Source organism: Mesoplodon bidens (assembly GCF_964165515.1).
Source record: "Mesoplodon bidens genome assembly, chromosome: 11".
NCBI classification, from domain to species: Eukaryota; Metazoa; Chordata; class Mammalia; order Artiodactyla; family Ziphiidae; genus Mesoplodon; species Mesoplodon bidens.
This window is the reverse complement of record NC_138167.1, coordinates 47,396,600-47,411,788: the sequence shown is the minus strand read 5'-3', so window position 1 is coordinate 47,411,788 and position 15,189 is coordinate 47,396,600. Positions and strand designations below refer to the sequence as shown.

Sequence of the window (15,189 nt, the reverse complement as noted above, 5' to 3'; positions counted from 1 at the left end):
GCCAGGTTCTGGGGGCTCCAGGGTATGAACAGGGGTCATTTGACCAGTTATTCTCTTGTGTGGGGGACCCTTGGATCCTTGAGAGGAAAAAGCCTGAGAGGCTTTTTCTCCTTCTCTGGCCCGTTTGGTTTCTTTTACTCTCCCCCACTGCTCCCCTCTCTCCCCACCCTCATCTTCTCCCTCCACTTCCGTTTCTCCCTTCCCTCTCTCACTCATCTCCTCCTTCCCCATCCTCATTTCCTCCATCACCTCCTTTCCCTCTGGCCAGGTGCCAACACAACAGTGTGTGGCAGAGAGAATTCACCTGGAGAGTGAGACATCTAACAGAGGCTGACAATTGGCCCTCAATGGCTGTGAGATCCACAGGCTCTGAAAGCTCGGGCCCAGCCCGACCCAGCTGTCAGATGAGCACCTGTGCGGCCTGCAGGCAGAGGGCAGACAGGGCCGTTTGTAGGGCATCAGACTCTTTGAACTTGTCTCTTCAGCTGCCACCTGGCCTCTCCCTGCAGGAGGTGGGGGGAACGTAGATGGCAGGGTGTTAAGATTGCAAAAAGGAGTCTCCTGGTGGCTGGCCTGAGGGGCAGGAGCCCTGTCCTGTCTCATCTCAGGCATGAGCATGCGCTCAAGAAATTCGTATCAGGCACAGTCTCTTATAAGAGACCTGCAGAATCAAGTGGAGACCAGGATGAGAAGCCCGGGTTCTATTCTAATAAGTGGTGTGACTATCTCTGCTCCTTCTCTGTCACACTTACCCAGTAGCCAGAACCACTGCCTTGCATCATAACGATATCGAGGACAATGGAACTAACCCACTAGAAGGAAGGTTGTGGACATTATGACACTTCACCCCTAAATGCTCCTGCAGGCACCTCCTAAGAACAAGAACCTTCTCTTATACAACCGCATTCCCATCTTCACACCTAAAAGCGGTAATAATCATTCCTTAGCATATCATACACAAATTTCTCCAGTGGCCTTTTTCTTCTTCAAATCTAGGATCCAATTTAAGTTTGAACATTGAATTTAGTTGTTCTATCTCTTAGTCTCTTGTCTAGAACAATCTCCCACTGTAATGGGTTGAATGGAGGCCCCCCCCAAAAGACATGTCCATATCCCAGAACCAGTGAATATGACCTTATTTGGAAAAAGGGTCTTTGCAAGATGTAGTTAAGGACCTTGAGATCGTCCTGGGTTACCTGGGTCCCCAAATCCAGTGACAAGTGCCTTTATAGGAAGGAAAGAGAAGACATAGACACAGAAGAGGAGAAGGCCATGTGAAGGCAGAGGCAGAGATTAGAACAATACAGCTGCAGCCAAGGATCTCCCGGAGCCACCAGAAGCTGGAAGAGACAAGGAAGGATCCTCCCCTAGAGGCTTTGGGAATATGCCTTACCAACATCTTGATTTTGGACTTCCAGTCTCCAGAACTGTGAAAGAATAAATTTCTGTTGTTTTAAGCCACCACGTTTGTGGTAATTTCTTATGACATCCCTAGAAAACTAATACACTCACTTTTTAAAAAAATGGCTTTGACTTCTTAGAGCCTAGGAATCATCTGACAGAATGTCCCAAATCTGAAATAGTCTTCAGATTGACCTTTTAATGTCATAAACCTGATCAAGTCATTCCTCTGCTTAAAACCCTCGAGTGGGGGCTTCCCTGGTGGCGCAGTGGTTAAGAATCCACCTGCCAATGCAGGGGACACAGTTTCGAGCCCTGGTCCAGGAAGATCCCACATGCTGCAGAGCGACCAAGCCCATGCGCCACAACTACTGAGCCTGCACTCTAGAGCCCGTGAGCCACAACTACTGAAGCCTGCTGCCTACAGCCCATGCTCTGCAACAAGAGAAGCCACCACAATGAGAAGCCTGCGCATTGCAACGAAAAGTAGTCCCCGCTCACCTCAACTAGAGAAAGTCCATGCACAGAAATGAACACTCAACACAGCCAAAAATAAATAAATAAAATAAATTTATTAAAAATAAATAAAAATAAAATAAAACCCTTCAGTGGCTTTTCATTGCATTTATAATCAGCTATAGAGACTTCCTTGGTGGTCCGTGCTCCCAATGCATGGGGTCTGGGTTCGATCCCTGGTTGGGCAACTAGATCCTGCACGTGTACCGCAACTAAGAGTCCACATGCCACAACGAAGATCCCGAGTACCACAGCTAAGACCCGGTGCAGCCTAGATAAATACATACATACATACATACATACATATTAAAAATAAATAAATTTATTTAAAAAATGAATTTAAAAAATAAGCTATAAACCCTTTCCTCTGATTTAGAAAGCCTGTGGTCTGACTCCTCCCCACTCCTCTCACGTCACCTTCCCTTCTCTCCTCCCACCCATCTCACTCCAGCCTCACCTTTCTACAGTCCCACAAACATGCCAAGCTCATCTCAGACTTATCCCTGCCCAGGTGACAACCAAATACAATTCTTTATCTTTGAGTCCTGGATCAGGGGGAAACAGCTATGAAGGACATTATTGGGATCATTGTAGGGGTAGGGGATATGAATATAAACTATATATTAGATAATACTGTTGTATCAGTGTTGTTTCTTGAGGGGTTAATAGTACTGTGGTTGTATAGGAAAATGTCCTTATTCTTAGGAGATGCATGCTGAAGTACTTAGGGGTGAGATAAAATGTCTGGAAATTATTTTCAAAGGAACTGTGGCAAAATATTAACAACTGGTAATTGTTATACCCTGGGAAAAGGTATATTGGTGTTGATAGCAATATTCTCTTTTATTAAAATTTATTTATTATTTATTTTTGGCTGCGTTGGGTCTTCGTTGCTGCACATGGGCTTTCTCTAGTTGCAACGAGTGGGGGCCCCTCTTTGTTGCGGTGCGTGAGCTTCTCATTGCGGTGGCTTCTCTTGTTGCGGAGCAAGGGCTCTAGGCACCGGCTTCAGTAGTTGTGTCACTCAGGCTCAAGAGTTGTGCTGCGGGCTCCATTGTTCCATGGCATGTGGGATCTTCCCAGACCAGGGCTTGAACCCGTGTCCCTTGCATTGGCAGGCAGATTCTTAACCACTGCGCCACCAGAGAAGTCCCAGAATTCTCTTGACTTTTCTCTGGGTTTGAAAATCAAAATAAAATGGCAGGGGAGAGGGGGAAATGGACAATTTAAAGAAAAAATCTTAATCCAGGTATGCTCAGATTTAAAAAAAAATTTTTTTTGATGTGGACCATTTTTAAAGTCTTTATTGAATTTGTTACAATATTGCTTCTGTTTTATGTTTTGATTTTTTGGCAGCGAGGCATGTGGGATCTTAGCTCCCCGACCAGGGATCAAACCAGTACCCCCCTGCATCAGAAGGCAAAGTCTTAACCACCGCCAGGGACGTCCCTTCTCAAATTTTCATGTGCATTAAAAATCACCTAGGGGGCTTCCCTGGTGGCGCAGTGGTTGAGAGTCCGCCTGCCGATACAGGGGACGGGGGTTCGTGCCCCGGTCCGGGAAGATCCCACATGCCACAGAGCGGCTGGGCCCGTGAGCCATGGCCGCTGAGCCTGCGCGTCCGGAGCCTGTGCTCCGCAACGGGAGAGGCCACAACAGTGAGAGGCCTGCGTACCGCAAAAAACAAAACAAAACAAAACAAAACCTAGGAAGTTTGTTAAAATGCAGAATTCTAGGGATTCAGAAGATCTAGGTGGAGCACTGAAATCTGCTTTTTGATGGGCCCCCAGGTGATTCTGAGTCAGGTCTCTAGGCTGAGGAGGAAGGTTCACTTAGCATCCTGTGGCCATAAGCTGCTCTCCTGTTCTCCAGTTGACCGGTAGCTGGTTGGAAGGGTCAGGCAGGCAGATGGATGGAGATGCAATTTTACAGTGAGGGCAGGACAGGAGATTGTGGACAGAGTAGAGGATAAGGGGGGAGTTGAGGACAGACTTTGCCTCCTTCCCTGGCTTTGGGCTTCTGGGGGTGCAGAGGAGGTTCCTAGAGCCCAGGGGAGGAATGAAATCAGGGCTCAGAAGTCCTAATACCAGTGCTACTATTCTATTTTACACACTCTTGGATAATTCCCCTCTTTATTTTATTTATTTATTTATTTTAAAGAATAGGGAAGTGCTTCTTTTTGAAAAACTATTTATTTATTTGGTTGTGTCGGGTCTTCGTTCCAGCATCCAGGATCTTTAGTTGCGGCATGCGGACTCTTAGTTGCGGTGTGCGGGATCTATTTCCTTGACCAGGGGTCGAACCTGGGCCCCCTGCATCAGGAGCGTGGAGTCTTAACCACTGGACCACCAGGGAAGTCCACTCATCTTTAAAAAGGAGGTCATAATAAATAGTTTTGGAGCATCTCCCAAATTCCAATGTTCCTGAGCCTTGAGACTCAATAAACGTGGATGGATTCAGACTGCAGACATGTCATTCTAGCATCTGGCCAGAAGGTGGCAGCAACACACCGCTCTATTTTCCTGACTCGACAAACACGGGAAAAATTTTTTTCAGGTGCCTCTGGGTTCCCTTCAGTTTAACCAACAGCTGTTTGACTTCGGTCCTGTGCTAGACACCACAGTCACAAAAGTGGATAAGATCTGATGGCTGCCCTCAAATATATTGTCAGGGAGCAGGAGAGTCAGACATATAAACAGATTACTAGTTTACTAGCTGTGTGACGTTGGGCAAGTTGCCTAACCTCTCCGTGCCTCAGTTTCTCCAACTGTAAAATGGGAAAAGTAGTAGTACCTATGTCATAGGGTTATTGTGAGGATTAAAAATGATAACACGTGTAAAATGCTTAGCATAGTGCTTGGCACATAGGAAATGTTAGCTATTGCTATATTATACAGTGAGAGAACTGATGAGATGGAGAAGATACCCAGGGTGCTCCCTAACAGGGAGGAGTGGAGCCCCCAAATGGAGATAATGGGGAAAGGATTCCATGCCGGTGGAGCCACTCTGCCAATAGGGACCCTGAAGCCAGACCAGCCTGGGAGAGCCCACCTCGAATGGAGCTGGACTCCTTCTGGCTGGGGCTCATCTGGGCTCCTGCAGGCCCAGAACACAGAACACCAGCAGGCCCTGACCAACCAGGATGTGTCTTCCTGGAGAGGAAGGCGTAATTTGCTCACTGCGCAACCTCAGACAGGCAACTTTGTCCCTCTGAGCCTCAGTTCCTACCCAAGTGATGGGAAAGGGGATCACAGGACCTGAGGGATGGTGCCAAGTTCCACATCTGAGACACTGTGGAGAGTTAGCTGTAAAGTCAGCCAGTTCAGGGGCAGCAGGGACCTAGAGCTAGGGATGCAAAGAGGAAGCAACAGGAAGGCAAAGAGATCTTGGGGAGGACATTGGAATTTCCCCAGGATGTGGAGTGGAGGTTGAGCCAATCCTAGACCTCAAGGGGCAGGGAGATGCCAGCTAACCCTTAGGTACAAGAAATTAGGGTTATGTCATTGATTCTGTGTGTCTGTTTCCTCTCTGTCACATGGGAGGGGAAGAAGGCAATCAACAGTGTTGAGCACCTGCTGTGAGCCTCACAACATGCTAATCGCTTTATGCATAATACCTCATTTAGATCTCATGACACCTCTGGAAGGAAGGTATCATCATTCCTATTTTACAGATGAAGAAACTGAAGCTCAGAGGGGATATGTAACTTGCCCAGGGTCACACAGCTAGTAAGTGCCCAGTCTGATGGCCTTATCTCTTCTCCCATGACCTTTCCCACCGTTCCACCTTAGCTGCTCACTCCTTAGAAACACCCTGGGAATCTTTTTTTTTAAGTATTAATTAATTTAATTTATTATTTTTGGCTGTGTGGGGTCTTCGTTGCTGCACATGGGCTTTCTCTAGTGGCGGCGAGCGGGGGCTACTCTTCGTTCCCGTGCTCAGGCTTCTCATTTCGGTGGCTTCTCTTGTTGCGGAGCATGGGCTGCGGAGCATGGGCTCTAGAGCACAGGCTCAGTAGTTGTGGCACACGGGCTTAGTTGCTCCGCAGCATGTGGGATCTTCCCAGACCAGGGCTCGAACCTGTGTCCCCTGCATTGGCAGGTGGATTCTTAACCACTGTGCCACCAGGGAGGCCCCACCCTGGGAATCTTATCCATAAATACCCCAGCTGCAGAATCACAAATTCATGCACCCTGCTCTCTGAAAACAACTTCCTAGCCTCTCAGTGCCTCTTTCAGTTCCTTGTACTGTGACTGTTCTTTGGCCTTGCCTGGAAGTCCAGCTATGGGCCTCTTTACTCTCCCAATACCCCACCCTCTCTTGTCTACACACCCCTCCTCATCCAGCTTTGAGTCCATGGCCTGTCATTTAGCAGCTCTCTTGCCAGTAACCTAAACTTCATTGCTTACCTGCCTTGCAAACCTCTGAATACAGTGGTTATTTCTCTTTGAGCCTTTGCCAGAGCAGTCAAGGACAGCAGAAGGAGGAGGGGTAGTAATAACGCTGGCGAATACTTATATGACATGCGTTATGTGCCAAGCACTAAGTGCTTCACATACTGGAACTCAATTACTCCTCCAGCACGATGGGCTAGGTACTATTATTATCATCCCCACTGATGGACAAAGAAAATGGAGAGAATAGAGGTTAAATCACTCAACCAAACTCAAAGCATACAGCTAATTAAGTTGAGGAGCCATGATCAAACCCACGCAGTCAGTCTGTCCAGAGTCCGTGTCTTGATCAGTATACTATTTGCCCAGTGCACTGAGGCCACCCTTCCCTCCTTCCATCAGCCAGGAAGTACTGGGTTCCTGCCACCCCGGTCCAGCACTGCTCTTGGTGGGGACAGTCCAAAGGAAGTCCAGATCCTTCTTCACTGTACTTGGGGGCTGACAACTTGTAATAATAGTAGTAATAAAATAAGCTTAAGTTTTCAGCTTTTATTATGTGTGTCCCAAGTATTTTACATGTATTTATTTAACCCTCCCAACAACACTATGAGATGGAAACTACAATTTTCCCCCTTTTGCTGGAGCACATGAGAGGACATAGTAATGAGACTACATTTGTACAACAGAGTGTTGGAATCAGATGGGAAGCTTGGTAGCTGGATGCCAGAGCCCTGGCTCTTAACCGGGACCCTTTCCTACTTTTCTCCCGGCCACAAGACCTCCCAGGCCCAGCTCTTTTCTGAGGACGGGGGAGGAGTCTTCTCTGCATTGCCAGCAGGCCTGGTTCCCAAACCCAGGCCAGACCCTGGCCTTGCAGTTCCCAGAGCCCTGCCGAGGTGGTCCTGGTTCCCTCCACTCTGAGGCTTCTGGGTGGTGAGCTGGGAGCTTAAGCAGGAGAGAGGATGGGAACCCCACTGGTAACTCCCCGGGGCCAGCCCTAGAGGCCTCTACTCTTAAAGGCCCAGGTCTGCCCCCAGTTCCCTATAAAGATAAAGCTTGCGCTCGTCCTCCCCAGGCCTTACCTGTCCCTTTGCGTGAAGTACCAGCTCACACTCCCAGTTTGTACCCGGAGGACAGCAGGCAGGGCAGGGCAGGGCCTAGGCTGCAGTGGATGGGGCTTCAATGGCAGTTGGGGCTCAGAGCCCGGGGCTGCAGCAGAAAGCACCTAGCTTCCCCACTCCCCTCCTCACACCTATCAAGTCCCCTCCCCCTAACCCAGGCAGGACCCTACCCTCCCCACTTCCAAGAGTTAGTGGCGACCCGCCCTGGTTTATCCATCCCACCCCTCTCTCCCATCCTCCCTCTTCCCATTCCCCTGGCAACCAAACCAGATTCATCAAGGAGAAGGACCTGGCAGCTGTTCAGGGAGAGACTAATAGCCCAGAAGGAAGGAGGGGCCTGGAGAGGAGAAGGCGGCAAAGGCGGTAGGGATGTGAGCATGAGGGCGTTGGCCCATCTCAGAGGACACACAAAGGCGGGGAGGCCCCTCCGCCCTGCAGTGCTGAGGGGAAGGCCAGCCAGGGAGCCGCCCTCCTCATCCCCTCAGCCAGAGGTGCAGCCCGGAGTCCCAGACCTGTTTCCCCAGACGCCCAGCTCTTGTCCTCAGGACCAATCCTACACGGACCTGTCCTTACTGGAGAGCCCGGGAGTCCCCAGCGGCGGCAGCCCCTTAGCTCCTGGCAAGCCCAACAGGCCTCAGCACCTCGACTCCTGCAGACCATCCAAGCTGCCTCTGTCCACTCCTGGGCAGCCTGTGCCTGCGTTCTGGAAGCCACTTGACGTGCAAAGGCCAGACATCAGCCTCCCTGCTAACTCTGGGGTGGGGGAGGGTATGAAGGGCCCTGTGGTTGGGTGTGTCTAATGTGTGTGCACATAGGTGCACGGTGCTATTACGCATATGCATCTGTGTGTGTGCACAGGCTCGTGGCTCTGTTCTGGGCCTTGTTCTCCTCTTTCAGTCCCTGAGCCGATGGGGATGGGCACTTTCTCTTTCCCCTTCTCTTCCCATCCAGCCCCGCCTATCGCTGGGTACCTGCAGCTCCTCAGTACTGGAAACCGGTTCCTGCCAGTGTGTCTCTCAGCCTTGGCAGCAGCTGCTACCCTTCAGCCCCCTCCCCTTCCTACTTCAGGAATCGCCCCGGTTCCTGTAAGGCCGTGACTGAGCAGCGGTGGGCTGGGGGAAGGGAGAATCCAGTAAGCCAGACAGCACACGCTAGCTCACTCAGTTCAGCCTCTGGCATGGCACAGACCCTCCCAAGTGGGACCCGGAGCTGGGCCTAGTCACCCTCAGCCCCCTCTGATGTGCCCACCTTGTTGGGGCCTGGGGTAGATTTGGGATCTGTGTCTTTAAGGCTGAGACATCAGCAGGCAACCTCCTGGCCAAGTGTCCAGGGGAGGGGGAGGGGAAGAAGCAAGTCCATTAGCAGCAGAGCTGGCGCCAGGCAGCAACCCTTCACAGAGCCCTGGGGATTTCAGGGAGAGCAGCCCTTCCTCACCCACCTCAGCTGTCTCTGCACTCCTGTCCCCCATATCTCCCTGGGTGTGGTGACAGAGGGGGCAGCTGACAGCATTTGAAAGCAGAGCCTAGCCTTCAGGGGCCATGTGGAGGCACAGCCTCTGGGGCCTAAGCCAGGCCAATTCTCCCTGCACCTGGGCTACATCCTCCCTGCCCATGTGCCAGAAGCCTGCCCTTTAACATCCAGTCCACCTAGCCCCCAGTTTTTACCAGCTCTTTCAGGCAGGGACCCCAGTTCCATTGAGGCCCTCCCACCCTAGGCTCCAGCTCCGGATATTTGCTGGAAGGCACTGACCCCCCCAACACCCGAACCCCCCCCCCACGCCTCCCTGTGGCCTGTGGTAGCCATCCCTGTTTCCTTCCCCACCAGCAACTGGGGGAATCAAGTAGGCAGGGCGCCGGCAACCAGGGAGGGAGGGTGCGGCGCTCCTGCAGCTCCGCAGGGGTGGGGCGTCCCCCTCCCCACATAGCCCCACCGTCAGGCCAGTGGGAGGAGCAGCCCATGCCCCCCCTGAGCCCGCAGGGCTATAAAGCCGCCTCGCAGCGGTTTGCGGCTTCTTCCCAGCGCCCGGACAAGCCCTGCCAGCGGTGACTGCCCATCCTCCGCCGCCATGAGCCACCCGTCGGGCCTCCGGTCCGGCGTCAGTTCCACCTACTACCGCCGCACCTTCGGGCCACCGCCCTCGCTGTCCCCGGGGCCCCTCTCCTACTCTTCCAGCTCCCGCTTCTCGAGCAGCCGCCTGCTGGGCTCGGCGTCCCCTAGCTCCTCCGTGCGCCTGGGCAGCTTCCGCAGTCCCCGGGCAGCCGCGGGCGCCCTCCTGCGCCTGCCCTCGGAGCGCCTCGACTTCTCCATGGCCGAGGCCCTCAACCAGGAGTTCCTGGCCACGCGCAGCAACGAGAAGCAGGAGCTGCAGGAGCTCAACGACCGCTTCGCCAACTTCATCGAGAAGGTGCGCTTCCTGGAGCAGCAGAACGCGGCCTTGCGCGGGGAGCTGAACCAGGCCCGGGGCCAGGAGCCGGCGCGCGCCGACCAGCTGTGCCAGCAGGAGCTGCGCGAGCTGCGGAGGGAGCTAGAGCTGCTGGGCCGCGAGCGCGACCGGGTGCAGGTGGAGCGCGACGGGCTAGCGGAGGACCTGGCGGCGCTCAAGCAGAGGTCAGGGGACAGGGCCGGGGCTGGGCGGCGGCCGTCGAGGCGGCCGCCAGAGGGAGTGGCCCGCCTCGTCCACCTGGGCGTGTGCAGGCAGCATCCTCGCCAGCGGGCAACACCCCCAATCCCCGTCTACCACTTTGCTGAGTCTCTGGGGAGGGGAGGAAGGGGGAGTTACTATGTCTCCCCTGTGTATAAAGGGGCCACATCTCAGCTCCCAGCAGGTTAAAGGGAAATATGGGGCAAGTCCATCAGGCAGCCTGAAGGCCCCTCCTCAGAGTCCTGGGCAGTAGCAGCCTCTGACCCAGATCCTGGGGGTCGCGGTCTTACGGCTGGGCGGTGACCCCGGAGCTCAGCTTCTGCACACTCCTCCCACCAGGCTGGAGGAGGAGACTCGCAAGCGCGAGGATGCGGAGCACAGCCTCGTGCTTTTCCGTAAGGTGAGCTCGGTCTCCCCATTCCTACCCCCGGCCTGCGTATCCAGGGTGGCATCTGTGGGCAAAGGGAGGCGACCAGAAGCCTCCAGAGGCAGACAGGGAGGGCCAGGCTCTTCGTCGACCTAAGCAACCCCTCCCTGCTCTCGAAACCCCACTGCCACCCCGTGAAGGACGTGGACGACGCCACCCTGTCCCGCCTGGAGCTAGAGCGCAAGATTGAGTCTCTGATGGATGAGATTGAGTTCCTCAAGAAGCTGCACGAGGAGGTGGGTGGACCCGGGTGTCAGGAGGTTGGGGGTGGTCTCGTTGGAGCTGGAGTACAAGCTCTGGAAGAGACTGGCGAGTGGACCTGAGGAAGAGAAGGGAGATTCGTAGGGTAGACGCAGGCTCTCAACCTCCTCTACAGGTGGTTTGACTCACACCCCTGCGCCGCCTGGTGGCGAGAAGCGGAGCTGCACCCCCGTAATCTGGCCAGAGGCTTAGTACGGGCGTGGCGCGGGCCGTGCAGTACCAAGCGCGCTGCGCTCCCTGGCGCCCCCTTCTGTTCATTCAAGTGTTTCTTCTCTTTTCTGTGCGCCAACCACGCGGCCCGCGTGGGGTCTGCGCGATGAACTCGGCCTCTCGCCCTGGGCGGCAGGAGCTGAGAGACCTGCAGATGAGCGTGGAGAGCCAGCAGGTGCAGCAGGTCGAGGTGGAGGCGACCGTGAAGCCCGAGCTGACGGCGGCGCTGAGGGACATCCGTGCCCAGTACGAGAGCATCGCGGCGAAGAACCTGCAGGAAGCAGAAGAGTGGTACAAGTCCAAGGTGCCAGGGCACGGGAGGGTTTGGGAGGACCTGGAAGGGTGGGGAGCTGGGGGGAGGGCGCATCTGGTCCATTCACGTCCGGGTTGCCCCCCTGGCCGCAGTACGCGGACCTGTCCGACGCCGCCAACCGGAACCACGAGGCCCTGCGCCAGGCCAAGCAGGAGATGAACGAGTCGCGACGCCAGATCCAGAGCCTGACGTGCGAGGTGGACGGGCTTCGCGGCACGGTGAGTACCAGGCTGCGCGCCCCCGCCCAGGGGGTGGAGGATGAAGGCTGCTCCCCCCATTGACGCCCCCTCTTCACCCCCAACCCCCAGAACGAGGCGCTGCTCAGACAGCTGCGGGAGCTGGAGGAGCAGTTTGCCCTGGAAGCCGGCGGGTACCAGGCGGGCACCGCACGGCTCGAGGAGGAGCTGCGGCAGCTAAAGGAGGAGATGGCGCGACACCTGCGAGAGTACCAGGAGCTCCTCAACGTCAAGATGGCCCTGGACATCGAGATCGCCACCTACCGGAAGCTCCTTGAGGGCGAGGAGAGCCGGTGAGGGGCGGGTCGGATAGGGTGTGGTCAGGACTGGGGAGGGGGGAGGAGTGGGGGGGAGACCAGCGGCTCAGCGGAGTAGCTGACCGAGTGCTTCGCCCCCAGGATCTCCGTGCCAGTCCATTCCTTTGCATCCTTAAGTATAAAGACGACTGGTGAGTCTTTCACGTCTGACTTCCAACTGTCTGTCCCCTTGTCCATTTCTGCCCTGACTGGACTCTTACTCTGGCTCTGCTCAGGGATTGGTTCTCTCCGTGAACTTCTGAGTCCTGGTCTACACTCACCTTCGCTCCTCAGGCTCTGCCCCTCCCCACCCCTCCCTCACCTCCCAGACGGAGTGAGGACTTAAAACAAGAGAAATCCCAAGCCTCCTCCCTTCCACCTCTCATCTTGCTTTTTCCAGTGCCTGAGGTGGAGCCTCCCCAGGAGAGCCACAGCCGGAAGATGGTTCTGATCAAGACCATTGAGACCCGGGATGGGGAGGTGAGATGGGTCCCTTGAGCACAGGACCCCATCATTTCTCATAGTATTTCTGAACCCCAGCGTGGCTGCAGGTAATCTTAGGGTGTTTATGGGTTAGTGATTCTTGGGGTGGGAGTGAGACAGGGAGATGGAGGTGGATGGTCAGGGAGGGGGGACACCGTGCCACAAAGGAGCTGGAAGGAGGGTGGTGCTGAATGGTTTGTGCCCCTCACATGCCTCGGCCCCCAGCAGGTGGTGACAGAGTCTCACAAGGAGCAGCGCAGTGAGCTGGACAAGTCTTCTACTCACAGCTACTGAACTTGTTGGTCCAGAGCTCCCTGGCCCTGCCCTAGGCCTCTAAACCCCAATCCTAACACCAGTCCCGAGCTAGTCTCCTCCCCCTCTGCATGTGTCCACCAGATGGCTCCAGTCACCCCTTCCCTGGCCGTGGCCAAACCCTACCCAGCACCACAGCTGGGCCTCTCCATGCCCACAGAGACATGATCCATATGTTTCTCATTTCTTATCTTGGTAAGAGTCTATACGTTCCCCCATTTCTTGTCCTGGTAAGAGTCTATATGTTCCCCCATTTCTTGTCCTGGTAAGAGGCCGACCATCCCCAGGATGAGTCTACTCCTGCCACGACCCCAAGATCAGTGGGTGGGTCAGGGTCTGAGTTTCACTTTTAAATCAAATAAAACTGCTATCAAGGGAACCCTCTCCAGTGGTGATCATTTTGTAATGTATAAAAATATGGAATGACTATGTTATACACCTGAAACTAATATAATATTGTAAGTGAATTATACTTCGATTTTTAAAAGATCATAGAATAGTAAATGGGGGGGCGGGGGGTACCCTCCCTAGTGCACTTGTGTCTGTGTCATGGGAACGTCAATGCAAAGGAGGCTCAGCGGTATTTTCCCCCTGCCTCAGGTCATTTCTCTTCTGACTCCCACTATCTCGGCATCTATGACTCCTGTCTACCCTTCTGGTTTTCCTCCTACCTCTCTGTCCATTCCTTCTCAACTTCTGTGCCCCATCTGCAGCCCCAAATGTCCAAAGCAGAGCCCCTCACCTCGCTTTCCACCTTCTGCAGTCACGTTCTGCCTTCTGGATTCCCCGCCCTAAGATGAAGGCACCACTAGGACTTCCGTGGCCCAAATTAGAACTCACCTCATCTTATACTCCTTTCTTTTCTTCACCTACCCCCAATTCTGTTAATTCTACTTTATAACTCTTTCAAGGCCATCTGGTTCTCCCCATCCCCACTGCCACCACCCTAGTCCAGGCCACCATCATCTCTTTTTAAAAAAATTTTTTATTTATTTTTGGCTGCATTGGGTCTTCGTTGCTGCATGCAGCCTTTCTCTAGTTGCAGCGAGCGGGGGCTACTCTTCGTTGCGGTGTGTGGGCTTCTCGTTGTGGTGGCTTCTCTTGTTGTGGAGCACGGGCTCTAGGCACGTGGGCTTCAGTAGTTGTGGCGCACGGGCTCAGTAGCTGTGGCTTGTGGGCTCTAGCCTGCAGGCTCAGTAGTTGTGGTGCACAGGCTTAGTTGCTCCGCGGCATGTAGGATCCTCCCAGACCAGGGCTCGAACCCGTGTCCCCTGCATTGGCAGGCGGATTGTTAACCACTGGGAAGTCCCGCCACTGTCATCTCTTGCCTGGGTTACATTGTCTGCCTCGGTGGTCTTTTCCCCTGGCCTGGCCCTGCCACCCGCCTAAACCTATTCAGCACACTTAGCCAGCAGATCAGATTCTGCTACCACCACCCCTCCCCTTGCTTGAAAATGTCTATTTCCATGCTGTCCTCCAACTCCATTCCATCCTACCCTTGCCTTGAAGTCAAAATTTACTTCTGAATTTAGAATGATCTTCTTCACTCAGTTATAGTGCTAGGTGCAGGGAGTAAGCCAGAGTCCCTGCTCTCAAGGAGCTCACAGTCTGGGTGGGGGACATAGATAAATAAGCATACAATTCCGACCTCGTGACGAGTGATGTGATTGGGATAAGGAGATGGTGTTGTGGGAACACGAAGAAGAGCACCTAACCCAGCCTTAGGGTAGAGATGGCTTCCCAAAGGAGGCACCATCACAGTGAGCGCTGGAGAATGAACAGCGGTTATTTAGGTGAAGCAGGGAGAGGAGGAGGACTTTCTAGGTAGCTACATCAGCCAGAAGACAAGAGGGGACATGTCTGGAAAGTGAAAGTAGTTCTACGTTGCTGGAATGAAGGCTAGAAAGGAAGGAATTGCATTGAGGCTGGAAAGATGCAATGAGGGCCAGGTCACCGAGGGCCTTATATGACATATTAAGGCACTTAGAATTTATTCTAAGGAAAAGGGAAAGAAAAGGGTTTAATGGGTGAAGTATTCAGATCTGCATCTTAGAAAGGTCACTCTGGCTGTGGTGTTCAGACACAGTTGGAAGGAGATGGAGGACAAGTTCAGAGACTGTGCAGTGAAACATGCAAGAGATGGTGGTGGGCAAAGAAGTGGATGGATTTGAGAACTATTCGGGGGGTAGAATCTGCAGTTCCTAAGTGGGGATTGTCAGTGTGAGGGAAAGGGAAATAGCAAAGATTACCCAAGGTTTTGAATTGAGCAACCAGGCAGATGGTGGGACTTTTCACAGAAACAGGGAAGATTGGTATAGGGGGAAAAGGGGGCCCAAGACAACAAAGTCAGTTTTAGACTTATTGAGTGTGAGATGCTATAGAACAGCCAAGGGGAAGGGCTGGCAGGCATTTGGGTCCACAGGTCTGGAGTTCAGGTGTGATGGAATATTTTGACACGCTGGATCTATCAGGATGCTTTCTGCTACAAGTAACATACAACCTCATTTTTTTTAAAAAAAGGAAAGTAAACTACCTCATGTAACAAGGAGCCAGAGGTAGGTGGGCTTTGAAGTTGGTT

General features: G+C 53.5%; 1 protein-coding gene across 2 annotated transcripts; it reads left to right on the top strand.

Moving 5' to 3' along the window:
* Positions 1 to 9,333: 9,333 nt before the first annotated feature.
* PRPH (peripherin) lies at positions 9,334 to 12,593 on the top strand (the record flags this gene model as incomplete). Of its 2 annotated transcripts, none has more annotated exons than XM_081249485.1 (9): positions 9,334 to 10,039; positions 10,413 to 10,473; positions 10,641 to 10,736; positions 11,108 to 11,275; positions 11,377 to 11,502; positions 11,593 to 11,813; positions 11,919 to 11,968; positions 12,217 to 12,296; positions 12,528 to 12,593. In XM_081249485.1, exons 1-9 carry the CDS (start codon positions 9,498 to 9,500, stop codon positions 12,591 to 12,593), a joined length of 1,410 nt encoding a protein of 469 aa, XP_081105611.1. In that variant the 5' UTR covers positions 9,334 to 9,497. The 2 variants fall into 2 exon arrangements, with proteins under 2 accessions (XP_081105611.1, XP_081105610.1); XM_081249484.1 differs by having other exon boundaries at positions 12,525 to 12,593.
* Between the last annotated feature and the right edge of the window lie 2,596 nt (positions 12,594 to 15,189).